At 52.7% G+C, this 27,512-nt stretch overlaps 3 protein-coding genes across 12 annotated transcripts; 2 read left to right on the forward strand and 1 right to left on the reverse strand.

Moving 5' to 3' along the window:
- On the forward strand, positions 1 to 4,246 carry LOC140700013 (myosin light chain 6B-like). Its single transcript, XM_072972481.1, has 8 exons — positions 1 to 114; positions 1,445 to 1,691; positions 2,428 to 2,455; positions 2,675 to 2,818; positions 3,048 to 3,221; positions 3,749 to 3,826; positions 3,966 to 4,003; positions 4,141 to 4,246. The coding sequence occupies exons 2-7, from the start codon at positions 1,491 to 1,493 to the stop codon at positions 3,992 to 3,994; spliced, it is 654 nt and encodes a 217-aa protein (XP_072828582.1). The 5' UTR covers positions 1 to 114; positions 1,445 to 1,490; the 3' UTR covers positions 3,995 to 4,003; positions 4,141 to 4,246.
- A 239-nt stretch (positions 4,247 to 4,485) lies between these two features.
- LOC102542299 (myosin light polypeptide 6) lies at positions 4,486 to 7,725 on the forward strand. Of its 2 annotated transcripts, XM_006218570.3 has the most exons (7): positions 4,486 to 4,612; positions 4,883 to 4,910; positions 5,786 to 5,929; positions 6,140 to 6,313; positions 6,411 to 6,488; positions 6,790 to 6,834; positions 7,534 to 7,725. In XM_006218570.3, the coding sequence occupies exons 1-6, from the start codon at positions 4,610 to 4,612 to the stop codon at positions 6,816 to 6,818; spliced, it is 456 nt and encodes a 151-aa protein (XP_006218632.1). In that variant the 5' UTR covers positions 4,486 to 4,609; the 3' UTR covers positions 6,819 to 6,834; positions 7,534 to 7,725. The 2 variants fall into 2 exon arrangements, with proteins under 2 accessions (XP_006218632.1, XP_006218633.1); XM_006218571.3 differs by lacking the exon at positions 6,790 to 6,834.
- A 719-nt stretch (positions 7,726 to 8,444) lies between these two features.
- LOC102542679 (SWI/SNF related BAF chromatin remodeling complex subunit C2) lies at positions 8,445 to 27,439 on the reverse strand. Of its 9 annotated transcripts, none has more exons than XM_072972444.1 (30): positions 27,296 to 27,436; positions 26,542 to 26,850; positions 25,120 to 25,239; positions 24,441 to 24,526; positions 23,904 to 23,985; positions 23,710 to 23,802; positions 23,027 to 23,096; positions 22,727 to 22,796; positions 21,963 to 22,038; positions 21,676 to 21,807; positions 21,454 to 21,569; positions 20,693 to 20,817; positions 19,645 to 19,704; positions 19,453 to 19,490; positions 19,054 to 19,184; positions 18,696 to 18,767; positions 16,928 to 17,041; positions 16,313 to 16,466; positions 15,535 to 15,627; positions 15,183 to 15,302; positions 15,028 to 15,090; positions 14,476 to 14,734; positions 14,069 to 14,230; positions 13,731 to 13,795; positions 13,364 to 13,499; positions 13,123 to 13,289; positions 12,613 to 12,747; positions 11,131 to 11,512; positions 10,404 to 10,826; positions 8,445 to 9,847 (listed from the first exon to the last, which is right to left on the reverse strand). In XM_072972444.1, exons 2-30 carry the CDS (start codon positions 26,578 to 26,580, stop codon positions 9,771 to 9,773), a joined length of 3,660 nt encoding a protein of 1,219 aa, XP_072828545.1. In that variant the 5' UTR covers positions 26,581 to 26,850; positions 27,296 to 27,436; the 3' UTR covers positions 8,445 to 9,770. The 9 variants fall into 9 exon arrangements, with proteins under 9 accessions (XP_072828545.1, XP_072828548.1, XP_072828547.1 ...); XM_072972447.1 differs by lacking the exon at positions 26,542 to 26,850 and having other exon boundaries at positions 10,404 to 10,469; positions 10,743 to 10,826; positions 15,183 to 15,299; positions 27,296 to 27,435; XM_072972446.1 differs by lacking the exon at positions 26,542 to 26,850 and having other exon boundaries at positions 10,404 to 10,469; positions 10,743 to 10,826; positions 27,296 to 27,435.
- Positions 27,440 to 27,512: the final 73 nt, after the last annotated feature.

The following is a 27,512-nucleotide window of genomic DNA, read 5'->3' on the forward strand; positions in this document are numbered from 1 at the left end:
CGCGGGCGCGCGAGGACTACGACTCCCAGCATGCTCCGTGGCCGCCGGCATTAACCCTTGAGGGCCCGCGGCCGCCCTGCGCCCCGCCTCCGCCCCTTACCTGGACCCCGCGGGGTGAGTTTTGGGAGCTGGGGAGGGATTCTTTCTTTTATTTAAGGCTCAAGGGTGTGTGTGTGTGTGTGTGTGTGTGTGTGTGTGTGTGGGTGTGTGTGTGTGTGTGTGATGTACACCCGGCTGGAGGAATTATTCTGATTTTCCTAAAATGAGACAATTTGCCGTCATGAGATTCAGACGCTTTTTGGGGGTGGGAGATCCAGCATCAACTCTTTGAACCCTAGGGCCTAAGTGGAATCACTACTGTCTTCCTCCAATTGCTACCTAAATCATCTCCTTCTTTACCCCCACCAAAAGAAAAAAGCCAGCAACCCCTCCCCTCTTCTACACGCCCCCGACTTTGACCCTTCTCCAGCGCTCTAAGCAAGGTGTGTAACCTGGCTACCGAGTCAGGGTTTTATTTTCCCTCTGGTTGGGGGTGAGTACTCATGGAGCCCAGAGGACCTCCCACAACCTTTTGGATTACAGATTTTAGAAATTAGGTCATTTGCCTCTCAGAGCCTGCCCTTCCCCCCAGGTGCCACCACGGAGTCTCTACAGGTTCAGCAGACAGCCTACCTTTGTCTGACTTGAATGACCGTATGCTTGTGGACAAGAATTTCTTCCTTGAGAGTCTGGGTGGTGGGTGTTAAAATTGGTCCTTGCCCCCATCCCTACTCCTAAAACAACACTAGGCACAGGAGACAATGCGGGGTGTGTGTCACACTCTTCTATTACTATTCTTTCTCTATATTGTGCACAGTTCCAGTTCTGGGCTGGGAGGGAGGGGGTCAGAGACTTTAAGCATTGAGTATCATTAGGCTGTGGGATCAACTACCCTTGCTCTCTTCATCCATGGTCAGTGGAGAGGAAGGACTGCTTTTTTCCCCCCCATCTTTCACTGCTCCCAGACCCCACTTTAACAATCCCAGTTCACAAGACCCCCATTCTTGCCTCAACCTTCAAGTGTCTAAAGCTGCTAGGAAAAAGGGCTATTCTGAATCAGGGGGTTGAGGGCCTGGAATACCTGGATCTCCTTCTTTGCCTCACCCCTAGTCAGTATTTGTCACTGGCAAGCATCCTCTCCTCACTCTGGAGGTTAACTCCTCCATTCTGGGCTGTCGCTAGCTTCCTCCCCCTGCCCCCAAAGGGGCCATTGTTCTGGTCAGCTTTTGGGGCGGGGTGATCCAAAGGGAGAAGACCTTGGGGCAGGAGTCCTGAACCATAGGAGGCCAGGGGAGTGAGGACAGGCCGGCATATCTTTCCTCTATCTCACCCTCCCAACCGCCAACTGGCTCCCTGCCCCTGCCCCCGCCCCTTGACATCCCAGACTCCCTGGCTATTTAAACAGAGATGGGTGCCCCCATCGGCACACTGTCCTTTGGCCACCGGACATCATGCCTCCCAAGAAGGATGTTCCCGTGAAGAAACCAGCGGGGCCCCCAATCTCCAAGCCCCCTGCCAAGCCAGCAGCAGGGGCCCCTCCAGCCAAGCCCAAGGCTGAGCCAGCACCAGAGCCAGCGCCAGCACTAGTGCCACTTGTACCTCAACCCCCTCCGAAAGTCCAGGAGCCCCCCATTGATCTCTCCAAAGTGGTGGTGAGTCTCTGGGAAGTGAGAAAAGAGTTTGGAGGGGGTGGTACAAGGGTGGGATACAGTCTAGGAGATTAGGGGTCATCCAGAAGGTAGGGAATCAGTAAGCACTGGATGGTGTTGGGGCTTTCCCTTAGTCCTCCATTTGGAACAATCCAGGTTTATGACTGTGCTATTGTCTTTGTTGCTCTCTTCCTCTAACCTATAACACGTGTGTACACACACACACACACACACACACACACATTCTCACTGACCCTCTTGCTGGAGGCAGGGACTGTGCGATGGGGAACATCTGGGTTCTGAGGACAGTTTCAAGGTGAAGGGAGGGAGCTGTGTCTGTGCCTGGCTGACTGTTCACTGCAAAAGTCCACAGCTCTGAACCCCAGGAGGGAAGGCTGAAGAGGACAGACTTGTTAGACAATCACAGCTGGGGGCCAGGGGTAAATTTAGCCTTTGTTCAGCCCCCAGTTATGTGAGGGATGCAGGGCTCAGGGCAGTAGAGGGAGTGGAACAGGTGGCATGGGATTAACCCTGTTCCCAGGAAACCCTCCCCCCAATAATTCCTCCTCTTGGGATTCTCCCAAGGTCTGGAGCTGGGAATGGGACTGAGGTGTCTGGGCTCCTGGCCTGGTCCCTTTGGGCCCCTCCCCAGAAGTGGCTGCCAGTTGGTGGGGAGGAGTGCTGGGGAGGGATGGAATGAGCCCTGTCATCCCTCCTCACCTGCTCTTTTCTTCCACAGATCGAGTTTAACAAGGACCAGCTGGAGGGTGAGGAGAAGCTGGTCCCCTGAGCCCACTATCCAGTCCCAAGCCCCTGGTCAGATCCTCTTTCTCTTCCCCTAACTCTGGTCCTGACCTTGAAACCTCCCACACTAGTGTTCTTTGTGTTCCCTGCTCTACCCAGCTCAAGCACACAGTTTCTGAATCTCCTTTCTTCTGATGCTAATGGGAACCCCTTGTCAACACTGACCCTTCCTTATACTTCAGAGTTCAAGGAAGCCTTCGAGCTGTATGACCGAGTGGGAGATGGAAAGATCCAGTTCAGCCAGTGTGGGGACGTGATGAGGGCCCTGGGCCATAATCCCACCAACGCCGAGGTGCTCAGGGTCATGGGGAACCCCAAGAGTGATGGTAATGGACCCCCTGGAACAATGCAGGTTTTCAGTTTGGTGGTAGAACTGAGGAATGTTGGTAAGGTAACAAAGGATGTTGAAGTGGGTCCCAGGACTTCAACAACTGTCAAACCCAGGGGCAGAAGTACATCCTGAATGTTGAACGGATAAAACCGTTCGTGGTGGGGATGAGAGCTGAGTTCTAGGTGATACCACGGTGACCTCTCCCTTACCTCTTTAATCTCCAGAGCTGAAGTCCCGGCGTGTGGACTTTGAGACTTTCCTGCCGATGCTCCAGGCGGTGGCCAAGAACCGGGATAAAGGCTCATACCAGGACTACCTGGAAGGGCTTCGGGTGTTTGACAAAGAGGGGAACGGCAAAGTCATGGGAGCAGAGCTCAGACATGTCCTCACCACCCTGGGTGAGGCAGGGACCAAATTCTGGGGTGGAGAGGAGGAGGTGAACCAAAAAAAGGTTAGCCAAGTAGGCAGAGTCAGGGAGTGATTATTGTCCTGTAGGTCATGGGCAGGAGACTGAGAAGGTCAGAACTTTGGGGGCCAAATCTGAAGGTCTTCCTCCTGTAGAGGCTAAAGTGAGGGGGATGCAGATGCCTCCCCAGAGGGCAGAGGAAACGGGATGAGGTGGGAGACCTGAATTTCTGTTTGGGAATAGATGGTTATACTCTATGATATGGTATGTCTCTTAACCCTCTGGAGGTCAGTTTTCTTGCCTGTCAAAGTTTTCACCAGATGTAATTGAGGTGAAATGGAAAGGAAGATTCAGGGACACATTGAAGGCATGACCATTACAAGGAGAGGATTCTCTTGGGGGACTGTTGCTATGGGCAAGTCTCCAGGGTGGGAAAAAAGGAGATACCACCCAGAAGACTGAGGCCTGGGTTGGTGAAAGAGGGAAAGCTGGGGCTAAAACGCTGTGTCTGGGGCTCAGGAGAGAGGATGACTGAAGAGGAGGTGGAGACAGTCCTGGCAGGACATGAGGACATCAATGGCTGCATCAACTATGAAGGTGAGAGACCAGAGGAGCAGACGAGACAAGAGAGGAAGGGAGGCAGGAGGCTCGCGTGTGTGGGTGGGGACACCCTGGGGCCTGGTTATCTAAAATCAGATGGATTATCATCAGGCCATCTTGCCTCCTGTCTCTGCAGCCTTCCTGAAGCACATCCTAAGCGTCTGAGCATTACAGGTAGGGCCATCCCATTCCGCCTTGAAAGGCAAGCCTCCTTCCTTTTCTTCCGCCAGGGTAGAAAAGCCCAGAAGTACGTTTTCACGTCCTGCTGCGCGCAAACGCCAGGGTTTGGCAAAGTTCCTCTTTTTCCACAGGTGCAGTGGGTCGAGCACTGCCCGCCCCGGCCCCCAAAGGCGAAAGCACGTTCCTGCCACTAGGAGGCCACCTTTTGTTTCAAAATAAAGAGATGGTTCCTCCCTGGCCTCCGACTCTTGCTTTCTTCAGAGGTGGGGGAGGGAAGGGAAGGGAAGGGAGGGCTCTCTTCTCCCCAGTCCAACATCCTGGGATCTCCCTGCTGCTCGGAGGAGCAGATTCCTTACGCCCTACTCCACCCTCTTCTGAGGATTCTGTGCCCCAGGTAGGGCTCTTCTGGAGAATTGAAGAACAGCGGGCCCCGCCCACCTCATTACTAATGTAGGAATATTATCTGCATAAGCCAGGGCCAAGATTCCTATTGGCTGGGTCCGCTGGGGATGACGTCATTGAGACGTACTAAGACTAGGGTTGGGCCAGGAACCGGAGCCATTACTGCAGGAAAAGGTCCCGCAGAGCTGAGCAGTCAAGATGGTGGGGCCCGGGCCCGGGAGGATGAGCGGGATTTGGGGCGAGAGGCGGGAAGCCGGGTGTAGGGGGTGAGGGGAAGGTAGAGGGTAGCGGGCAAAGGAACCTGAAGGCCTCGAAGGTTGGAGGTGGGGTTGTAAAGTCGGGCATCCTGTTCTGCTGGGAAGTGAGACCCAAGCATGGAACAGGAGTTTGTGGTTCAGAGTTCGTGGGACTGGGATAGAAGCTTGGGGGATTGGAGTTAAGATGCTGACCGCTCCCCTCTTCTCTGAGCAGTGTGATTTCACCGAGGACCAGACCGCAGGTAGGTAGTCTCCGACCCCACTGAGGTCATGCTTAGGGAGAGGGACACTGCCTCTAGCACCTACCCACCAACCTGTCATCCCTTCAGCACCCCTAGGGGAGTAATTCGTGGATTCCCTTCTCCCTCCTTCTGGTTCCTCCATTTTCTTTTCTCACTCTTTCTTCCTCCCTCCCCTTCTACTCTAGATCTGAGCCCCAAGCACTGGGTGAGTTTTAGGTGGTGTGGGCATGTGAAACAACTTGGTCATCTAATGCCTGCTGTGTGTGAGGTCTGGGGGCGGTGTATTAAGCTGCCTGTGCTCCCCTGTTCCTTAATCAGCTACTTCTGCCTCTCTCCTCCTCCTGTGATAACTTTCCCCCTCCCACAGCTTGGAATTGTGACGGTTGTAAAAAGCAGCGACCTGTTATTTTGTGAAAAGGGGAGTTTGCTGAGGGTACTTCTTTGTAGCTGTACCCTCTGAAAGAGGGCTGTGCCCTCTCTTTCTGACCGGAGGGGTGAGAAGCGGCAGGCTGGGATGACCCCTGTCCCAGGCTGCTGCTCCCACTTCCTTATAAGGACAGGGCCCAGACAGGGCGGTGGCAAATTCCTGCCCTGAGCAGTGTAGTGAGGAGGCTGGGCAGACTTGCTGAGGGTGGAGGGGGTATGTGAACGGATGTTGCCACACTGCCAAAGTGGGGAGGAAGGCTGTTTCTTTATGTGGGATATCTGAGTTGGGAGGAAGAGACACTGGATCCCTCTTAGAGGGCTTGGGTGTACAGTGGTATAAATATCTGGTTTCCTCAGCATGATCATAGTTGAATGTGCAGTAGGAACTGCCTGGGAGGGTTTGGGTTAACCGTTGCATGCCCAGTGCTGACGTTTATCTGAATCCTCAGAGTTCAAGGAGGCCTTCCAGCTGTTTGACCGAACAGGGGATGGCAAGATCCTCTACAGCCAGTGTGGGGACGTGATGAGGGCCCTGGGCCAGAACCCCACCAACGCCGAGGTGCTAAAAGTCCTGGGGAACCCCAAGAGTGATGGTGAGGGTCATTAAGTACAACTCCTCAGTGTGGGAAGTGGGCCCACAGTCTTCAGCTAAGAGCTTCCCTTCATCTTCCTAGGCCCTGAACTCAAGCCAGTCTTATCTAGACTAGCAAATCCCACAGATTTCTCCTGCCTTGAGTGCGAGCCCCCCATAATCCCCAGTCCTGAGAACGCGTGTGACTTTGCTTCCACCTCCTTTTCGGCAGAGATGAACGTGAAGGTGCTGGACTTTGAGCACTTCCTACCCATGCTGCAGACTGTGGCCAAGAACAAGGACCAGGGCACCTATGAGGACTATGTCGAAGGCCTTCGGGTGTTTGACAAGGAAGGGAACGGCACCGTGATGGGTGCTGAAATTCGGCACGTTCTCGTTACTCTGGGTAAAGCTCTGCCCTTGCTCTTTGAGCCGAGATGCCACCTGATACACCTCTTCTGTTACCTGATTCCAGCGTGGTCACTCTTTATTCCCCTCTGCAGGTGAGAAGATGACAGAGGAAGAAGTAGAGATGCTGGTGGCAGGGCATGAGGACAGCAATGGTTGTATCAACTATGAAGGTGAGGGACGAAGTGGGGCTCTCATGGAGGAAGCAGCCACACAGGGCAGGTCAAGCACAGCATTTGAGGCTTTCCCTGTCCCTGGACTTGGGCTCCAGAAAGTGCCAGGAGGCAAGGGGCAGGGCCCAGCCCAGCCTAGGGATGGGAGGCCAGGGGGGTGTGACAAGAAAAGAAGGGGTCATGTGGCATGAAGGGTGGGGAAGGGATGGGAAGTAAATGGATGGCTGTTCCCTCAACGCCTGACCCCTTCACCCCATGTCTGTGTCTTGTCTTCACCATTAATGTCTCTTCCTTCCTGCAGCATTTGTGAGGCATATCCTGTCGGGGTGACGGGCCCATGGGGCGGGTACGGCTCCTCCCAGCCCCCCATTCTCTAGTTGACCTCCCCAGTGTTTTTCTTCCTGGCCTTTGCTCTCTAGCCCCTGCCCTTCCCCTGCTCCCATCTGACTTTCTCCTGGCATGCTTCTGCATGGAGCTGACTGGGGAGGGGAGGGGTTCCTCAAAGAGGAAGACAGCCTGGGGGTGTGGTACCTCCTCTCCTAGAATGGGCTCTGAGGTTGGCTTATAGGGCGCTGGTGTCTGGGAACTCACACCAGCCTGTCCCCTCTTGCTTTAGGGTGATCCTCTGGCCCGGGAGCAGGGGCGGTTTAGGCTTAGAGGGGTGGGTTGTGTGCCCCATTGTGCTGCTGTAGCTGCAGTCTCTTCCCTTCCTTCTGCTGGGCAGCTTGGAGGTACCCTAACCCCAAACTCTGTCTTCTCCTCCGCCAGTGGCTGACAGTAGCTGTAGGTGTAGCTGGAACTCCTGCCTCTGCTGTGTTCTTGCTGCTCAGGGTGGGGTGGGGAACTAACAGCTGGCGGGAGGGGAGCTGGGGGCCCAGGGAACCGGTCAGACTCGAGGTGGCTCCTCTGCAGACTGACCCCCCAGGTTGGTTGCTGTGGGCACGTTCCTTCTTAGGCTGCCTTCGTGGTCTTGTGGTCTCCTAGCCCCTGGCGGACCCCTCCCCTTGGCCCTGCTCGCCGGTTCACCCCTCTCTCCTTTCCACAGAGCTCGTCCGCATGGTGCTGAATGGCTGAGGACATTCCCCGTGTGCCCGGAGACTGTGCCTTCCCCTGTGGGAGGCTGTGTATGTGGCCCCAAAGGCTTCCTAGGTTCCCTTGTCATCACAGTACTTTTACCAGCTTGTCTCTTTTGGATGGTGTTTGCCATCAGCAGTCACCAAATAAACTCTGTGCCCTACGTGCGGGTCTCCTTTCCTTCCTGAGCCAGTGAAGGCGAGGCGAGACTGTCCGGGGTCAATGGACCGGAGGTTGGGGACAGCTGGGGAAAAGCCTGTAGGAGCCATCTCTGCCTCATTTAAGAAGTGCTGGCCCCATTCACTGATGCTACAAAGGCTACCCCTTGGGGATTAGGAAAGCCTTAAATCGCTGTAGGACCCTTGTTCCATCCTGTATCTGGCCGAGTCCTCTCCTAGCCCTCCCCAGCACTGAAGGCCTTTGGTGAGGGAGCCCAGAGTGTTTACTGGAGCGAAAGTCAGGCCATATTAGCATTGCCTGAGCCTGTCTGTCACCTCAGCAGGGCTAGGGGCCAATAATAACAATTAGTGAGTGAGATGCCTGCCTTCTCCCCGCCTAATAAGGGAAGAAATGAAGCCAGCACTTCTGAAAGGATAAATAGACAAAATCTCCAGGTTGTGAGGATGTCCTTCCAAGTCTTAGATGGCTATTTTTAGGGCAGGTGAGAGCCTCTGCCCAGCTCCTGTGCCAGCTGCACGGCCCTGACAGCTGTGCTGCCCTTGGCCTGCTGTGGAGAGAGGCCCAGTGTCTGCGGGCCTGTGGCCTGCCGAGTGCCTCTAGCCCCAGTGAATGCCCCTGGGAAGGACTCCAGGGATGCTGCCCCCAGCCCAGTCCCCCTGCCTAACAGCCACAGGTAAGAGAACACAGAAGGCATCCACAAGATGGAACTGAAAGCAAATTAATTTATAAAAAAAAAGAAAAAGAAAAAGAAAAAAAATTTACAGAAAACTTTTGAACACAAGGTGCCAAGACGCAGAGGAAGAGAAACATGGGGACATGAGGAACAAAGGGCCTGGTGGGAGGGAACTAGAAGAATGGTTGGAGAGCCTGGAATCACTTCTGCCTTCACACAAGGATGAAGAGGGGAGAGCTGGAACCGGGGGCACTGGAATCTGGGGAGCAGAGCCGAGCTGCAAGCTGGTGGTCGAGCTGCTGGTGGTCGGCACTACCCCAGGTCAGGCACCATTCCCCGGCCCCTGACTGCTGCCCCTAAATCCCAGGGAGTCCCTAGCTACCAGCCAAGATTCTGAAGGTCTTGGTGGGAGACGGAAGAAGCGAGAGGGGTAACCCACCAAGTCAGAGAAGGAGGTGCTTAAGTGCTTTTTGACAATTTCAGGTTTTTAAAACTCCCCATCCTCTTACAGCTCCCCTCTCGGTGTCCTCTGGGAGCCCGCTCGCTGACAGCCCAGGGAAGGAGGCAGAACAGCCCCCTGTGCCCTTTCCTCCTCTACTACCTACCCCAGGAATCCCCAGAAATGTTTCCCCACCAAATACACATACACTGACATCAACTACGCAGGTGACTTTTAAAAAACACAAAACTGACATTCAGAGGGAAAGGGGTCATTGGCTGAGCTGGGGTGGCCTAAAACAGCAACAATGAGGAAGCAGCTGGAGAGCTTAGAGGGAATAAACTGGGGGGTGGGGTGGCCGAGGGGGAGCTGACTCAGTTACTAATGAGGGGCTGGAGGAGACAGATTCTGCACCCTATTCTATCCCCAGACCCTCTTCCCCTTTCCTAAAACTCTCCCCTCCCTCCTCCAAAAAATGTAAAAGTTGGATTTTTTCCACTGAGTGGAGGGAGCTCCAATGTGGCTTTTTAAAATCTCTCTACTTCCTTTTAAAGGGCTTCATCTTTTTTTCATCGATTAAAAAAAATGCAGTAGTTTTGAGGGGGTGCACCCTTAGAAGTGGTTAATTAGAACCTTGTATAAACACCTTCCCCCAGCCCTTCCTTTGAGGGCAGCATCCACGTCCTATCTTCTCTCCCAGACATTAGAAACATCTTTCAAACAGGAGTCCTTGAACAATCCGATATAAAAATGCACGCCTCTGACGGGCATGGTGGGGGCTTTGGAGGGGCAGGAGCTTTCCTTACGTAGTGACGAACTCTCCAGGCTGGGGGAGGGTCCCAGTGGTGGGGAGAGGGCTGTTCCTGGAACCTTGATCTCCATGTGGGGTGAGGGAGAGAGATGTCTGGCTGGCTCCTCACTGTGGGGGTGGCACAGGGGTAACCGTGCCTGGGCTCGGGGCCGTGGGGTCTGGAGGCAGGGGGGTGCCTGGGTCTGTGGAGAGAAGGAAGCTGCATCAGCTGGGGTGTGTGGGAGAGAGGGCTCCAGACCCAGACCACCACAGACAGACAACCAGGCTTGGCATGCAATGGACGGGCAATGAATGAACACCCACAATGTACAACTTCTTTTCCCCAGCACCCTCTCCCATCACACCCTGGGAAAACTGGTATACCCCCAAATCATCCTCCTGCCCCAAGGGAACTCTCTAAATGAGGCACTTGAACGTGAGGGGAACAAGCAAAGGGGACTCCAATCATCATGCAAACAAGTAGCTGTTTTTCCAGTTACAACTGAGATGCTCTGTGCCACAGGACTCCTCCGTGACCCACCAGTGAAAGGCCCCAACGTCATCCCAGAGGTGGCAGCTGCCAGGCTAGGGAATGGTGGAGGACAGCCAGAGAGGCCCTTCCCTCCTGTATTCTAATTTTATCAGAGCGTTCAAAAAGGATCGTGGAAGCTCTAGTGCCTGAACCCCTCCCCACCTGCCCTCCAGCCCTCCACGTGGACCCCTCTCCCTCACCCTTCTCCCCTCCAGGACCCTTCTCACCTGGCAGTGGGCTGGCACTGGGCAGGAGGTTGCCCTGAACAGCTGCCACAATGGCAGGGCTCTGGGCTGCGGCGGATCCGAGCCCCGGCCCGAGAGGCAAGGAAGATGGCATGGTGGTGGTCGCCGGCAGGTTAGGATGTAGAGGGTTCGCCATGGACACAGGCAGGTTAGGTGGGGGGAGAGTGGCCGGGGCGAACGGGAGATGGTGGTGATGCCCATGCAGGTTAGGAGGAGGGGGGAGGTTAATACTGATGGAGTCGGCTAGGCTACCAAATGGGATGATGGATGGAGCAGGGGGGGGAGGCGGCATGCCAAAAGGCAAACCCAAAGGAGCATTACCCGCCACGCCTGGGTGCCCGCTGCCTGGCACTGCCCCTGGCATCATTGAGGGAGGAGTTTGTTGGTTGGGGAACGGTGAGGGGCCTGGGAACAAAGAGAGACTGAGAAGATTAGAGACATAAAATCTTGCTCACCAACTCACTTTCACAGTAAGGTAACCTATCCACTCCTAGGCACCACCTTGCTCTTTCCTGATACTAGAATAAGTGGCAAATCCTTAGAACAAAACTCTGGGTCGAGGAGGGACTCCTGCTGGCTTAGGGATGTAACTGAGGTGGGCCCACCTGAAGAAATGATCTCCAGTCCTATCACATATCCCCTTTGAGGGGGACTGGAACATCCACCCCAATCCCTCTAGTCAGCAAGAGTTCCAGATCCCATCACTCACCATGGGGTCCAGGGGGGGGTACCCCTGGTGGGACTGCCCCAGGCTGGGGGGCTCCAGCTGGCTGTTGCTGCTGTGGCCCTGCAGTTGACCCTGCCTGCCCAATCTGTTCAGAGGAGCCCAAGCTTCCAGGAGGGGCCCCACTGCCGGCAGGAGCAGGGGCCACAGAGGCCGGAGCCATAGCCAACCCGTGGACGCTGGGCGGCCCAGCAGCGCCTGCAGGTGGGAGGGGCTGGGAGCCCGGGGGCAGGGCCGGCGGTGGCTGCTGCTGCTGCTGGTGCATCTGCTGGAAGTGCTGCTGCCGGGCCCGCATCTCCGCGTACTTCAGCTGCTCCATGTGGAAGGCTTGTCTGTCGGCCAGGAGCTGCTGCCTCTGGTACTCCAGCTGCCAGTGGCAATTGAGTACTGTTATCCGGGTTCAGAAGGTCCTAAGGGAAAAGGCCTTGCCCCCTGCTTTGTCTCCTGACAAACCCAGACTTTCGTTCTGGAAGTTTCTCATGCCAAATCTCAATCTTGTGCTTGGCTTCCTCTGTCCTCCCTGCCCTCCCCTCACCAATTCCCACCAGCAGGTCTGGAGGCCCACAGAGCTTCTCACTGCGGTGGAGCTCATCTGGTGGTAGCCCTTGCTCATTTCAGCTCCAAAGCTTTGAATTTGTCATTACGTTAATTCGGAAAACCCTCTAGTTCCTCATGTCAATTCATGTTCTTTACTTCCTTCAAAACTGGAGAAAAACTAACGACTCTTAGAAAGCCATCCCAGATCAACTCACTAGCCCCTGAGCTTTGCCTTTATTCTGTTATCTCCCAGGATTTTTATACTTGATCAGAAATCTCTTAATTTGCATTTATCAGACACTTTAAGCACTGTTTTAGATGTCTCCATACTGTATATTTGATATTTTTAAGGAGATCAGAGTCAGGGTCCCTGTCTTCTATTTTGTTTATATTTTCTCAAAAACAAAATGGTTCAACATCTTTTCCATCCCATCCCCTTTCTATGTTCACATCCTGGACCCAAAGCCCTTGGATTTGTTCTATCACTCAACAAATATTTATTGAGAGTCTACTCCGGGCCAAGCACCATTCAAGGACCTGGAGATGAAGTAATAAAAAAATGACTGGAATCTCCCCCATGGAGCAGACATTCTGTGGGACCTTGGCCTCCAGGCTCCACCTGTGGTTCACTTGTTCTTAACCACCTGGGCCGGCTCCTCTTGCCCTGGCCTGGGCTCTGCTATGAAGCCCTGTCAGCCTCAGGCTCTCTGCACAGGAAGAGCTGACTGTAAAGTTGTATGTAGATTTCTGAACTGTGTGGGGGCATCAGCGCCCCTAACCCCTGCTTTGTTCAAGGGTCAGCTATCCCAAATTAAGGAGTCTGCAACTAATCAAAAAAACTGCTGCCCTCTCCGTCCTAAACTGAGGCCCAGCTCAGTGTTAAGGTGGGGGCCCGGGGCTCGGCTGGCCTCTCCAGGCGACACAACTCACCGCTTCTCGCTCCCGGTCCATGATGGTCTCTAGCTCCTCAAAGTGCCGGAGTTTGATCTCCAACTTTTTCATCTGGGTTTCCACCAGCAGGGCCACCAGAGATTTGATCTTCCTCTCCTCCACGGCAGCCAGGTGCTAAGGAAGGAGGGGTGGGGCGGCCCGTCAGCAGGAGGACCCAGCTGCAGACATTCTGGGGCAGAGAAGGGTAGTGCGGAGGCTGGCAGGTTTTAAGACATAACTTGCTGTGGTCACAACCCAGAAGAATAGCATGGGCTCGACTGTCTTTACAGGGGCAAAGGATAAGACAACGTCAAATAATTCAAGGGTGAGAACAGGCCCAACGGCAAAGGCTTAAGACAGCTTAGAGAAGTGATGACTGGGCCCCCCTCTCATGATCAAAAGAAAAAGGACAGAGGCCAGCAATACCTGAAAGGCGACCAGGAAGGACTTCCTCCAGGTGACGGGAGATTAGGGAAGGGGAATCTCCTCCCCTGGGTCTCTGGCCCTCACCTTGGCCTTCACGGCGGCAGCGGCCAGGGCAGCAGCGGCGGCGGTGGACAGGTTGCCCTCGCCGATGTCACGCTCCACCTTCGTCTTCCTCTCCCCCTCCGACTCCACCACTTCCTTCAGCACTTCCTCCTGCCCTTCCTTGGGCTCCTTCTCCTTCTCCGGATCAACTGGGCCAGGAAAGGGGTCGTCAGCCCTACAGCCTCCTCATTCTCTGGCCCCGACCACCACGCTGGTGGCTCACCTATTGGGTCCCCATCGCTCTTCTCTGACTCCTTCTCGCTGTCGCCTTCCTTGCCTTTCTCATCATCCTTCTTGGGTGCCTCGCTGGTCTTCTCCTTTGCTTCTTCCTCTACAGTCCCAACTCCTTCTCGCGGCTCCTGAAGTCCCAGGGAAAGGAGAGCGGAGAGCATCAGGGAGGCTGGTTTGCACACAGAGGGCCCAAACCAGGAACTGAGTTCATGCCTCTTACTTGGGAGGTGACCTGGCTCCGGGACGTGGCCCCATCCAAGCCCAGCCCACGCCTGCCTGAGCTGAACAGAGCCAGCTTCCCCCTCCACGGTCCACGCCTGGCCCCTCCACCCTCCCAGCCCACATCAGTCCTGAGATACCTTGGGCTCCTTCTTCTCCTCCGTGGCCTGGCCCTCCGCCCGTGCCTCGTCAGTCCCGCTCTCCTCTGGGCCCAGGGGAAGAGGAAATGGGAAATGTCTGACAGAGTCTGTTTGCAACACTTTTCTAACAGCCTCTTCTCCTAGCTAAGCTCTTAGCAAGAGGACCAGCGGGGAGCCACAGTCCCCAAGGTAAAGTTCCAGGGAAAATAAAAACCTCACCCACTTCTCCCCATTCCTCTTGTGTTCTGAGGCCAACTGGAGGCAGGAACAGCACGAGGAGGCCAAGAGGCTCTGGGTCTTGGTAAAAAGGGAAGAATCCAGGAAGCTGCAGGCCTTACCGATCCGCTCAGGCTCATCAGAAGTGGTTCCTGCAATGCCACTGCTTTCTAGACCGAAGGCTGGGTCCGCCTTGCCTGTCACTTTGGCTGCTTCTTCCACTTTCCGAACATGGGCCTCCACCAAGGCTGTGGGAACCTCTTCCTTCATTTTGGAGAATTCTTCTGTAAGACCCAAACCCAGAGAGGAAGAGGCTGGGAGGGGGCAGGTAGGCAGTTCTGGCTCTCCCTGTGAGAGCATCTTCACAAGCCCATCTCTTCATCTAAACCCGCACAGAGGTGGACGGGTGCCTGGGCTGATGCCAGCAGCAGAAAGGCCAGGAGGGCAGCCAAGCTTGAGGAGGTTTCACAGCCTGAGTACCCAGCCCTTCAAATGCAAACCAAAGAGGGCCAGGACCCCTCCACATTACCTAGGGCTGACTTCGCGGCAGCAGAAGCCACTCGAGGATCGACAACAGAGGCCAGGAAAGCAACAGTGCTCATCACTGGGTTGCCCGATTGGCTGAAGGGGATGGGCTGGTAGGCCAGGGGGCCCAGGGAGGCCTCAGAGTCCTCCAGGTATGGGTCTTCAATGGGAAGCCGAAGAAAATGCAAGATGCACTCGTCCTGCGTGCGGCTTCCCACGTGCTCTGATACTTTGTTCCAGTCATCTTTGTACATTTCCAGTGCCTGGTGGTGGAAATACAACTTCACTTACTTAGCCACTTCCCTTGAAGGTCCGCTCCCCCCATCCCACTAGGCGGGTCTGGCTTCAAAGCTCCATGTCCTGGTATTTGTGCACTCTGCTGGGGCCAAGGGGACCTCCAAGTAGCACTAAGAGGACCAGGAGTTAACGAAATGGCCCAAATCCCTGGCCTGGAGCTGGTCCCCAGGGCAAGATAATGCTCTCCCTACTCATGACTGCATCCAGCACCCTGGCCACTTCTGTTTTCGAAGGACTCTCCTCCCCTTGCCCCAGTTACCTCCAGGAGTAGCAAGGTCTCCTGTTCTGTCCACTCTCGAGTGGCACTGGCCGCAGCTTTGCTCTGCAGGGGAAATGGGGGCAGGTCAGAGAGAGGGGCCCACAGCCCCAGAGGAGTGAAGGTGCACTCCTCCCGGGCAGCCCGCACTCCCATACCTTGGAGGGCACGTTCTTCTTCGTGTACATGTCTGTGCGCAGCCCGAAGTTCTGCATATCTGTTGGTTTCTCTTTGCTTTTGTCAGGGAAGTTGAGCATTTGCTGGGAAGCAGAGGTCTGCTATTTGTGGAGGGGAAAGAAAGAGGTGAGTCCAAGTGGCCACCAGGAGCCAGGGGCAGACAGAGAGAGAGAACAGACAGAAGGAGCTTCCTTCCCGCAGCCAGGGACACCCCTGGGCAGGACTTCCTCCCTCACTGCTGCGGTCCTCTGCTCTCAAGGCTCTTCTTCCCGGGCAGAGGCCCCCCAGTTAAGGGGCAAATAAGAAGCCCAGCGGGGTCTACACCCCACCTACCAGCTCTGGCTTGCCCTTAGCCGTCTCTGGCACCAGGTCATCCAGCTCTTTGCCCTTTCGCCCAGCCTTGGTATCAGCATCAACCTGGCGGCCCTGGGGGACAGAGCTTGGCGTCATGGAGGCTGGGCAGGAAACGAGCAGGCCGAGGCCCTGGAGGCCTCAAGACCAAATGCTGGGCGGCCCGCAAGTTCGGGGGGCACTCATGCCACTCCTCCGTGTTCCCTTAATGATTAATTAGATCAGTAGTTGGCATGTTACCCATTGGTATTCACACGTATCTTTACAGGTTCTCTTAGGAGCTGGACAAGTAGGTTCTAATCCTGGATTTGATATGCTGTGACCTTGGGCAAGCCACATAACCTTTCTCCTCTTAATTTTTGTAATGTATGAAATGGAAGTGAAAAAAAAAATGGAAGTGAAAAAAAACTATGAGGCAAAAATGAAAAAATGTTGGAAACATGACAAAGTTAAAAAATTTCATGCAATTTAATTTTAAGCCATTTTTCTCTATCTGCTCCATCCCCTACATGAGCCTGTCTGCTCCCTGAGGACAAGGAACATCTCTTCTCCCTCAGCACGTCCTCCCAGTCTTAGGTACAAAGGCTGAGAGAGGGTGCTAAACACACGGGGCTGATTCCTGTGGCCCTTTGCATCTCATGGAAAAGGAAGAAGCCTCAAAACACTCCTGAACCATTATCCTAAAAAACCAGAAAAGAAAAGTCCAAAGAAGCCCCGTTTTTGCCCCACCCCACCCTGTCCCCACAGCCCCTCACCCTACCTGCGGGGTCTTGGGCTGCAGGGGCACCAGCCCTGATGGTGTGTCCGCCAGGACGTGGAAGTGAGAGGTGGGCGGGGGCCCCATTGGGGTTGGTCGACTCTCAGCATCCACCTGGTAGTTAATAAGACCCCACTGTTCTAGGAAGGCGTGGACTCTGTGAGGAGAGAGGCAGAGACGGGGTCACCCGGGACAGCCAGACAGGCACACCCAGAGGAGAGCTGGGGTGGAGGTGGGGAGCCCTCTTCTCTGCTCTTTCTACGCCCTGAGAAATCCCACCTCCTCCCACCACCCAAATGCCAGTGACAGCCAAGTCTACACCACAGCTGGGGCCCCTCTCCCTATCCACCCGCCTACTTAACATCTCTTCTTGGGTATCTCGCTGGATAGCTAGTAAAGTGAACCAGGATCCTTCTCCACAGACCTGCTCCTTTCCTTCCTCCACCTTTAGAGACTGCCACTGCCACTCCCTCAGGTGACCAAACCTGAACTTCACCTTTCTCTAGAGGTGCTTTTCCCACTCGTCCCCTATGCTCCTTGCTGGCCTCTCTACCCCAGCCAAGAGGCATCTGTGGGCAGACATCCTCACATACCCCTGCCCCTGAGCTGCAGACCCACCTCATGATGGCGCAGACATCGCCCGCCAGGTTCCTGCGGCAGGCAGTGGACGTGAGATACTCCTGCGGGTTCAGCCGGTAAGTGTCAATCATGAAGTTTCGATAGGCCAGGTAGCTTAGAAGAGAAAGAGGTGAACGATGAGAGGGCTGAAGGGTAGGGAAGATGACACGAGAGCTAAGGACTCCTCCTAGGTGACAGGGACAGAAGAACTCACCTGGCTCAAGTTCCACCTTGGGTCTACTGTGTGCTAGACACAAGGGATTCAAACCCTTGATGTTGTTAGTTAAATAAATTATCTCCTTGGCTATACTTGGGGATGTTTCATCCAACTTATGAACAAGTAATCAAAAGGTAAGAAAAGGTGCCCTTAACTCCAAAGGCAGATGCTAAAGGGAAGGGAGTCCTTATTGGTGTACCCACCTAGTCAGCATGACATGGTACTGAGAATATACGTTTTGAAGGTGGAAAGGTCTAAGTTCAAATCCTAGTTCTCCCGTGACGGCCCTGGGCAAGTTGCTTAGATTTTTTGAACCTCAGTTTCCTCACATGTAAAGTGTCTGCTGAGAATTAGAAAGGTCTGTAAAGATTAAGTACAATGCCGGCCACGCTGTCGGAGCTCCAAAAATGGTAGCTGCTGTGTGGTGTAAAGTTTGAGAACATGAGCCAGGCTAAAGGATTCATGTCCCAGTTTTACTACTGACGAGCTGTGTGACCTTAAGCAAGTGACTTAACCCCTCTCTACCTCAGTTTCCTTATCAGGAAACTGAAGATAATAGGACCTACCTCTGAAGCTGATGCGAAGATTCAATTAGTTGAGGTATGTAGGACACTAAGGGCAGTGCCTGGGAGACAATAAAGCACTCAACGCATGCAGGCAACTACCATCATTTACGATCTCATACTGAGAGTGCACAGTGTAGAACAGCTCAAGTTCCAACCCTGCCTGCAGATCACGGTGAACTCGTGTCACCTGTCACGCCTTCCTTTTTCTCTGGAGAGAGCAAGGCTTCTGTACGCACTGCTCTCCCCAGGAAGAGGAGGAGGAGAGAACCAAACCAGGCTATGGGGAAAGAAACGCAGTTGAAGGGAGGGTGGCCTCAGAGTGAGGAGAGGGGAAGCTGAGGACCGGCTGGGAAGCAAGCTTGTTCGGTTCTCAGGAGGCCTGAGCTCAGCACTAAGTCTCACCTGCCTCACCATATTTATCCTGGAGCATCCCTAATCACAGAAGATGGCCAAACTCATCCAAAGCCAAGCAAGTCTGGCCTGAGGGGGAGCCTTGAAGGACATGAAAACTTCTGAACCCCAAGCCCCCACTTTATAAAATACTTCTCTCCAGAGAGCCCTCTCCATCCCTTAATTCACAGATTTGGGTCTTCACAGTCCCTCCTCCCATTTTTTTTCTATCAAAACCTATTCTCAGGGACCAGCCTAGTAACAGTCACTTACATTTTAGTCAAAGCTATTACTTGTGCCAGGGAGGGATGTGTGCATTTTAGATGGCGTCAGTAATTATGGATGGAAAGGCTCTGTGCCCTGTTGAAAGAAATGGAGGCACTGGGGCAGATACCTGTTTTGTACAGAAAAGCACGCCCCCAGGCAGATCCTAGACAAGCAGGCTGGGGGTGCCTGTGGACAGGGACCACATCTTTGGAAGCCTAGCACAGGGCCTGGCTCGTGGAAGAAGCTCAAGAAATGTTTGCTCAACTGGATCGGGAAGGGTGAATGGGGGGCAGGAGGGAGAGAGAATCACGAGCTGAGGTTTCCTTACATTTCTGGAGTCTTGGACTTGTTCTTGCCATTGAAGAACTCAGGAAGCGCCCTCCGCTCTATGGCATGAACACTGCAAGAGAAGTCAGGGTGTGCTCAGAAGGCGCCAGTGGAGAGACGGGAGCCTCAAAGAGGAAAAGCCCAAAGATGGGGCGGGCAGGAAGGATGAGACGCTTGGAGAGAACTTCCCGCCAGGGCTGGGAGATTCAAAGAGGCCAGAAGCCCCACTAAAACTGAACTGTACCCAGGTCTGTCTGGCTGAGGAAGAAATAACTTATTTGGAGGCAGGAGGAGGAACAGCACGCTGAGCCCCAGCGGCAGGGAAGTAAGGGTTTAATGAGACGCTGGAGCACTGCTACCTGTTATAGTCAAACCAGGCAGCATAGCTGGGGATGATGATGTGGTGGGTCTGCTCAGTTACGTTGTCCTCGTGCAGGTCTGGGTTCTTGGTCTGCTCCCCCTTGTTCCCCGTGCTGTTCTCATCTTCATCCTATGAGTATGGAGGCTGCTGGACTCTCAGCATTTCCATTTCGCCCCAGCAACCCTGTGCTTCTCCCACCTCCCAGGAATGTGGGCACTAGAGATGGGGGTGGGAATCAACAGTTATGGGCCCCAGGACTCTGACAGGGTCAGAGCTTTTTGAGCAACAAGTCTAGGGTGGGAAGCGTCTGGGCAGTGGAACGTTCTGGGTAGAAGGAATTTTATAATCACAAGTCAGAATCACATAGAGAGGTAGGGCCTCTCTAAACTGGCTCCACCTTGCCCGTGGTCTCCATGCTTTCATCCTCCTGTTCATCTGAAAGAGAGACATCAAGATAGAAGGCTGGAGCCTCCTGAGGCAGGGGAGAACAAGTGTGCTCTCTGAAAGGCCCCAGCAGGCAGGGGCGGGTGGCAGCCTCCCCTCCCCTCCTTCAGGCTCTGGATGCCTTGCCCCGAGCTCCCCGTCTTACCCAGGTCAGTCATGGTGCCTCCTTTGACTGGGGCTGACTCCGAGTCCTTCTTAGTGTTGACTGCCATAGGAGAGAGTCACTTTATCAGATAGGTTCTGCCTAAATCAGACCTTCACCTCCACTGTTAACAGTTTCAGAGAGCTCACTTTCTTCAAAATCCTGCTCCATCTGATTACAAAATGTAGTAACTTCCCCCAGTCACAATCATTCTAGGGCTTGAAATTCACTGGCCTGGCCACCTTCCCCCCTTCTCCAGCCAAAAATTCATTTAACTCAACTTCTTTCTTACAAAGAGGTGTCTTCTATGTACATTCATACACCATTCTTGTCTTTGATAAACCCTTGTCTTCATCTATGTGTCTGTAAGTTCTTAAGAGACTGAGATAGAGTCTGAGCAAATCTTAAAACATTTTTGAAAGCAAAGGATACTCGCCTCAACTGAATTCATACATGAAAGTTTGGGAGGAAACATGGACAGAGAGGAGAGCTGCCCTGACTGAGGAGGGGATAGAAGCTGGAAGGCCTCTCTCTCAGTGGCCTCCCCGGCCCTACTCCTGAAACACACTCCTGGACGTCTGTGGAATACAGGCTGTAAGCAGCACTGCAGAGCAGTGGTCTCCAAAGTGAAGATGTGAAAGATGGCCCACTGGAACACAGGCTGAGAGCATTAGGACTTCTGTTTGTATTTGCTTTTTAGTCTTATTCTTTACATTTTCCCATTTTTTAGATAACATTTGCCTGTTTTATAATGTTCCTAAAGTAGTAGTAAACAGTTTGTATATATAATTTGTGCTCAAATACATTTTACTGCCAGTAGTGTATAAGCCTGAGTTTGGAGACAACTGCTGTCAAGTATAGAGCACAGTCCTCAACTCAGACATGGATATGAAGTCAGAGGATTGTCTGTGGTGATGAAAACGATTCCAATAACTAGCTAAGCTGAAGGGCAAGGTCCTCTACACTGAAGCTGTGCCTGAGAGGTCAGCCTAACCAAGGGGTTTGACACAGGAGGGGCAGGACTGGGAGGGGCGGGCGGCCTGATCCATACCTGTTTTGGGCAGTGTCACCTCTTCCACATTGGGGACCGGTGAGGGCTCATCCATGTCTTTTGTCAAGTCTTCCTGCTCCTCTTCCCGGTGGCCACGCTTTGACTTGGTGTAAGGTGTTGAGGGACTGAGGAGGAAAGACAGTGCAAGGGAACTGAGTCCTCCTTAGACAAGGAACCTTTGGAAGTTGAGGTTCGAGAAAGGAAAGAGAGATTCCCAAAGGGACTGTGATGAACGTGATAAATACAAGTAACACCACTGTGTGGTCCACATGAAAGCTGCTAAGAGGGTAAATCCTAAGAGTTCTCAACACATATCATTTACTTGTTTTTCTATTTCTTCAGTTTTGTGTCTATATGAGATGATGGATGTTCACCTAACTTATTGTGATGATCACTTCATGATGTATGTATATCAAATCATGATGCCGTACACCTTATACGAAGCTGTATGTCAACTACACCTCAATAAAGCTGGGAAAGAGAGAGAGAGAGAGAGAGAATCCTGAGGGCAGGGCTGAGCAAAAAGAGAAACCAATCACTACAGAGTGATGGGAAGAGGTGAAGACCTTTCATTTCGAGATTGAGTTTACTAGTGGCCGGGACCAGAACCAACCACTGGCCAGCTACAGAAGGCCTCCTCATCTCTGTCTCAGGCTCACCCAGGTCAGGGCCCAGTGGTTAAGGGAAGGGATTTGTCCTTCCTGCCTTCAACAGGATGTGGACAGAGCTGTGAAGGTGGGGCAGGCTAGGGGCTAGCCTACCCTTTCTTAGCATTCTTCTTTTTGGCTTCTGGGGTCGGTGAAGGAGATGGGGAGCACTTCCTCTTCTTATAGTTCCCCCCCTTCTTGTCCCGTCGATCTGAATCTGGGCTGTTCACCTGCAAATTGGAGAATTGGGGCAAATGTCAGCCAACAATCTCCAGCGAAGACTTGTTATGAGACTTAAGCTAAAGGCTCAAGGAAGAAAAGAAGAGGAGCTTTCACCTCATCGGTCAGTGTCTTAGCTGAAATCTTCTTTCGGCGGGAGACGGGATTTTTGTCATCATTTACTTCGTAGTCTTCCTCGTTCATCCATTCATTGAAGGTGTCTGTGTCCAGGATCCACTTTGCATGAACCTGAAGCACAAAGGCAGACTGTGCTGGAGAGAGGCCTGGAGGCCCCAGCTCTGTCTGTGGACCCTTAACATAGGAGCCTCTGCTTCACCTCCAAAGAGTGGGCTGGTCCTGGCACTCTTCTTGGGGGATGACAGGGGCGGACAAGAAAAGCTCACCTTCCTAGGTTTCTCAGGAGTTGGAGCATCTTCCACAGATGCTTCAATTTCACTGGCTGGGATCCACGTGTCATAACTGCCATGGGGATTAAGCATGAACCAGAATCAGTGGGATGGAGTCATGGAAAAACGAAGTACAAATCTTTTCCCTTTTCCATTTAGAAAAAGTATTGGGTTGTTGGATTATTTTTTGGCAACATTATTTTTCCAATTAATATTGGGATTCTTTTCAGTATAAAATACAAATGATCATAAATCATTTCAAAAGCAGAAGAAGGAGAAGGATCACCCTAACACAGATACTTGTGATATTCAGCGCATTAGTTCCCCCAGTAATTTTTTTCTGTACAATTTTGTTTTCACATAACTGCAATAATAACTACATCCTACTTTTTACAATATTCATCTACAAATTATCTATCTTACGTCTATCAGTTTAAAAGCTGCAAAACAGCCCACTGACTAGATACACAAATTTGTTGAAACATTTTCCCACTCTTAGACATTTAGATTATTTCTACCATTTACTTATCAAAAATTATACTATGATAATCATTTCACACAAAAAACCCCCATCCTTTTAGCCTAAGCCTTGTCTAGTATGTCCAAGACAGAGGATTTGCGTAACGGGGGGGTGGGGGGCAGAGAACAAATTAACAGACCTAAAAATAACCCCGAAAGAGTGCCTTCTTGCTCTGCTAGATGCTCTAGGGCGTCTCAGTTTGGCTCCTGTACCTACACCTGCCCCAGGAACCCGTCCTCACCTGTCAGGATAGTAGCCCCAGTGCAGAAGAACCTGCTTATCCCTCTTCATGACTGGCCGCACCCATTCTTCTGGGGACAGAGACAGAGCAGGGAGAGACATAAGCTAAAGGGGTATATGCCAAAAATAACTCTGTACCCAACGCCTGCTGCAGGAGGGACCCTGGGAATAGGAACAAAGATGGTAGGAAGATTCAGGGTTGAAAGGAGAGAGGAGCCCAGGCCCTATGTAGCTGCTGAGTTGTCCTCCACTTCCTAGTCCAAGCCATCCACTGCAGTGACCAAGAAAACCCCAGTCTCACCTTCCTCCAGGTTCCCCGGGACAGGACACACAACATGGGAGGCGCTGTTCTTATCCTCGGTGACTGTTCCCTGCATGGCACAAGGAGAAGCAGGTAAAGCAGAGGTTATGGACCCCTCCGAATGACTCACGGGTGTAAATAAACCAAAGTAAGACTTAACCACAGCTCTGCCTTCCTAATTAGATCTTGCTCAGAATGGTATTAAAGTTAGTTTGCATTCTCCAAGCACACATCAGCTGAGTGGCAGAGGGAAATAGCTGGGACTGTGCTAATAATGGAGAAAAGTCAAAGAACTGAAAATTGCTACAGATAACCCTCTGAAAAGACAAAATCTATTACACATGGGAAATGTAAAGTCAATTTTATGCCCCTGTACGTCCCAACGACACCTGCTTGTTATTATAGAGTTCCAAAGAGCAAAAATTTCATTTATCTGGAATTAGACAACCTCTAGCTCAATGGAAGCAGATGCCCCTCCCCACCAGGCCCAAGCAGTCTCTAGGAACAGTGATCCAGACCTGTCAAGACTGGGAAATGGAGAAACAGACAAAAAGAGAGGCTCAACGCTTTAATTCTAATATTTTTCCAAGTAGGTAGGGCTACCTCAGGGCAGCTTCTTGTAGGGAAAACATCAGGAAGAGGGTCATGGAGTTTCTGAAACCTCTCCTGACCCATCCACTCACCTGATGTCTCTTGATAATGTCTTTTAATTTCCCTAACAGTTTGGGTTCAATTTCTGAGCACAGAAAAATGTTAGGTCGAGACAGGCAATTATTCTGTGGGGAGAAGAAATAAATGGGATGAGGTCACAGGAAAAGGGTGTTTCGGATTCTCACTGAGGGAAGGGAGATGGATGCGGGAGGCTCTTGACAATTACCTGCACCAAGGACTTCTCAATGGTCATGAACATTTCCACATTGCGGTCCATGCGTGATGGATTCTGGAAATCGTAACGCCGCCTTGTGAAGAGGCAATAATCTAGTAAGTGGCAAAGCTCAAGACTGGGGACGAGGTTAGAGTATGTGACTTTTTTAACATGGGAAATTAGGAGGCAATCTTGCCTTCAGTTTTGCCAAAATCACCTGGGATCTGGGGTTCACTAATCTCAACTCCATGAATCACTTCATATTTAGTCCAAAAGGATGAAGAAAAGCTTGAGATGCCAACCTAAGAATCCCTTTTCCTCTCTAACACACATGCTGATGTACACACACACACATTCACTCATTCCTAGAGTCTATGTTGGTTCTGACTTCCAGCCATTTTTCTGACCTAGCAAGTCAGGCCTGCTGACCTAGCAAAGTAAGAGACTTGCGAGAATGTCTGTGCTCTCCCACCCCACAAAGACCCCAGGTAATCATTCCCTCTAAACTAAAGATAAGAAGCACAGAAGACAGACGAGAAGACATCTCACCATCCCTGGTCACTCTTGAATTTGTAGGCAGCTGCAAGTATGTGGCATAGGGAGCCCCCTGCTTTGAAATCTAGGAAACATTTGATCTACAAAATTGAGACAGAGAAGTATGTGAGAATTACATCCTGAATTGTCTTATGGCTTAACAATCTTTTAACAAAATCCCATGATGAACTGATCTCCCTCTGGAAGCTGGAATTCTTTAACCCCTGTGCCATTGTATCACGTGGCCTGGAAGAGGGGAGAAAAAGAAACCAATATTCGCAAAGCCCCGTCATGTGCCAAGCACTTTACTAGGTCACCTCCTTAACCACTACAGAAATGCTACAAGGTAGATGTATTATTCCCACCCAGAGATGAAGGACCAAGATTCAAAAGGTATAAACAGCTTGCCCAAGATTACAGAGATACCAAGTGGCACAAGCCTGTGCAAATCCAAATCTCACTTCTTTTAACCATTTCATGAGTTTCATGACTGTGCTCAGATACTCCAAGACAACCTGTTGCACAAAGTATTACTAGGACAAAGGGACTGGTAAACTGGGGACTCGGTCAAGCCAGTAATGCAAAGATGATGGTAGGAAATTATCCAAATCTCAAAATTTTGACATTTACAAAAACATAGAAAACAACTCTCTTTCCGGTTTGGAGGATTCACCCCCTTGCTTTTTGCACTCACCGGCAGTTTAGTGAGCGGTGCATTGCTGACATGTTTGCCAAAAACTTCTTCCTGAAATTGTAGTAACTGTACAACCAGGCTAGACAGGGACTTGTTGGTAGGTGGTTCAGCTTGTATATACTGGGGAAACAAGGGAGAGGAAAGAAAAATAGACCCCAGATCAGTCGTCCACCATCTTCCTTATCTCTTCCTCAGGAGCTCTGGAAGCATCTAGGGCAGAAGAAAATAGCGTCTTCTTTCCTGATGTGTCTAGTCTCTATAAAGAAAATGGCAGAAGGGAGGCTCTAGATGCCCCTCACCAGGAAGCTGAAATTCTGCTGCCCCCAGCCTAGGCGGCCAGTGTTGCGTGCCGGAGGTAAAGGCGGCTTCCTACTCTTCCTCAGCTACACCCTAAAAATGGGGTTCCAGGACCCTGATGTCTGAGGGGTGTAAAATTCTAAAGATTCGTGGACTTCAGAATGGAAGATGGAAGCAACATCTTCAAGGCTCTAAGCGAGACAACCGTCTGTTTCTTGGGGTAACTTTGTGGCAGGTCGAGACTCCCCCTATAATACAGCCTAATGAGGCAAGTGCAAGGAAGTAAGGTGGGGCGGACAGACGGAGAGTGAAGTGTACACTCTGCTTCTGCGAGGAACTGGACACAAAAGTCTTCAAAGGCCTTCCTAGGTGGGAAAGACCAGCTACTACCCAGCCTGGTGGGAAACAGCAAGGTAACATCTGTCATTTCTCAGGAAACTGTACCCGAGACAAGCAACCTTAAGCCTTCTTAAACATTTCCACAGTATGCTACTTAGCATCCTAGCCTTCTGTTCTCATTTAAAACTGAGCCAGGAAGCTAACTTTCACTTTACCTTTTGACACCTTTTTCCTCAACCCTAATCATAGAGAAAAGTGCACCTTTCAGTGGGAGGTGTAAAGAGATCCTTGAAAGAAAAGGTAAACGACAAAGAGCTAAAAGCTAGAAAGCTGAACCAGGTCACAGGCTGTCAATCCCCCGAGGCCAGAGATTAAGCCCCTAGACTGATCTTCCTTCCAAAAGGTCAAAGGTAAAAGTCTGGGAACCACAGTCTCACGCTGGGGAACAGACAAGCTACAGACCCAGCAGCTGTCTGTCAGGATCCTGACACCCAGAGAGACCTCCGAGAGCAGGGCCGGGTTCATAACCAGGATCAGAGGGGCATTCTCCTAAACCGCCCACCGCATTTCTGGCAGGCTGCAAAGCTGGGCAGGAAGAACTAGGTTGCGAAGGAAAGTCATAAAGAGAACCCCTAACTGGGGGTAGTGAGAAGGAAGAGAGATCATTTCCAGAGGAAAATTCTATGTAGAGAGATTCCCTTCAACCAGGCCTAAAGACAAAGACACCACCAGGAAGAGGTCTGGTAGAAAAGACAGGTAAGGCTTCTTGAACCCTTTGTTCATTACCTTATTATCTCCTGTTATGGGGTGGGGGTTTACAGACATAAAGCGTGTCTTAGCTTCTGAACCCCAAACCCAAGGCAATGCACGGCCAGGTGACGGGGTGACTTCATTGTGAGGCTGAGGAGTGGTTTAAGAAGGGGTCGCTGCCCAGGAACTCCTATACTCTGGTTCCCAAAGAGGTTCTGTTGCCCCTTGGACCGAGGTGGGGGACGAGCGGCAGACAGGTGATCCCGGGGTGGGGGCCCTTTTCAGGCTGATGAGCAGTCAAGGGCCTGCTCTGTGGCTGTTTACCCTCTTGCTTTCATCGTCTCTCTGAACACACACAAAGCACAGGGGAGGCCTCAGCCCTGCTGGTACCTGGCTCCGTGGGGAGCTCTGGCGGGCACCGTGGCGGGCACGCTGTGGGGCGGGGGGGGCATTCCGTCCGCCCCCGGCCGTCTCTCCCGGAAAAGCCCGGAAGGCGATGGTTTACAGGAGGGTGGGCAGCTGGCAACGGGACCCGCCGGGGCAGTGGAGAAAAACAAGGGGCAGAGGGCGCAGCAGTGGGGGCGGGGGCTGGAATCAGAGCCTGGGGGGGCGGCAAAAGAGGCTGGGGGAGGGGCGCGGGGCGGCGGAGGGCGCGCTGGGGCTGCTCCCGGCGCCGCGGGGGAGGGGCCGCGGGCCGCGGGCCGCGGGAGGGTGGGCAGGATCCGGGGGGGCCGCGGGGCCGCGGTCCCTTTGTCCCGCCCCCGGCCCCCGCGCGGCCCTGCCCGCGTACCTTCTTGTAGTTCTTGCCGAGCCAGAGTCGCACGTTGTCGAACTGGGTCACGGTGTCCGCAGCCTCGTAGTACTTCACGTTGGGGCCGCCGTCCTTCTTCCGCACCGCCATCTTCTCGGGCTCGGGCCCCGCCGCCGCCGCCGCCCGCCCCGCTCAGCTCAGCTCCCGCCTCCTCCGCCTCCTCCTCCACCCGCCTCCCGCCGCCTCCCGCCGCCGC

The sequence above is a fragment of the Vicugna pacos genome, chromosome 12 (assembly GCF_048564905.1).
Source record: "Vicugna pacos chromosome 12, VicPac4, whole genome shotgun sequence".
NCBI lineage: Eukaryota > Metazoa > Chordata > Mammalia > Artiodactyla > Camelidae > Vicugna > Vicugna pacos.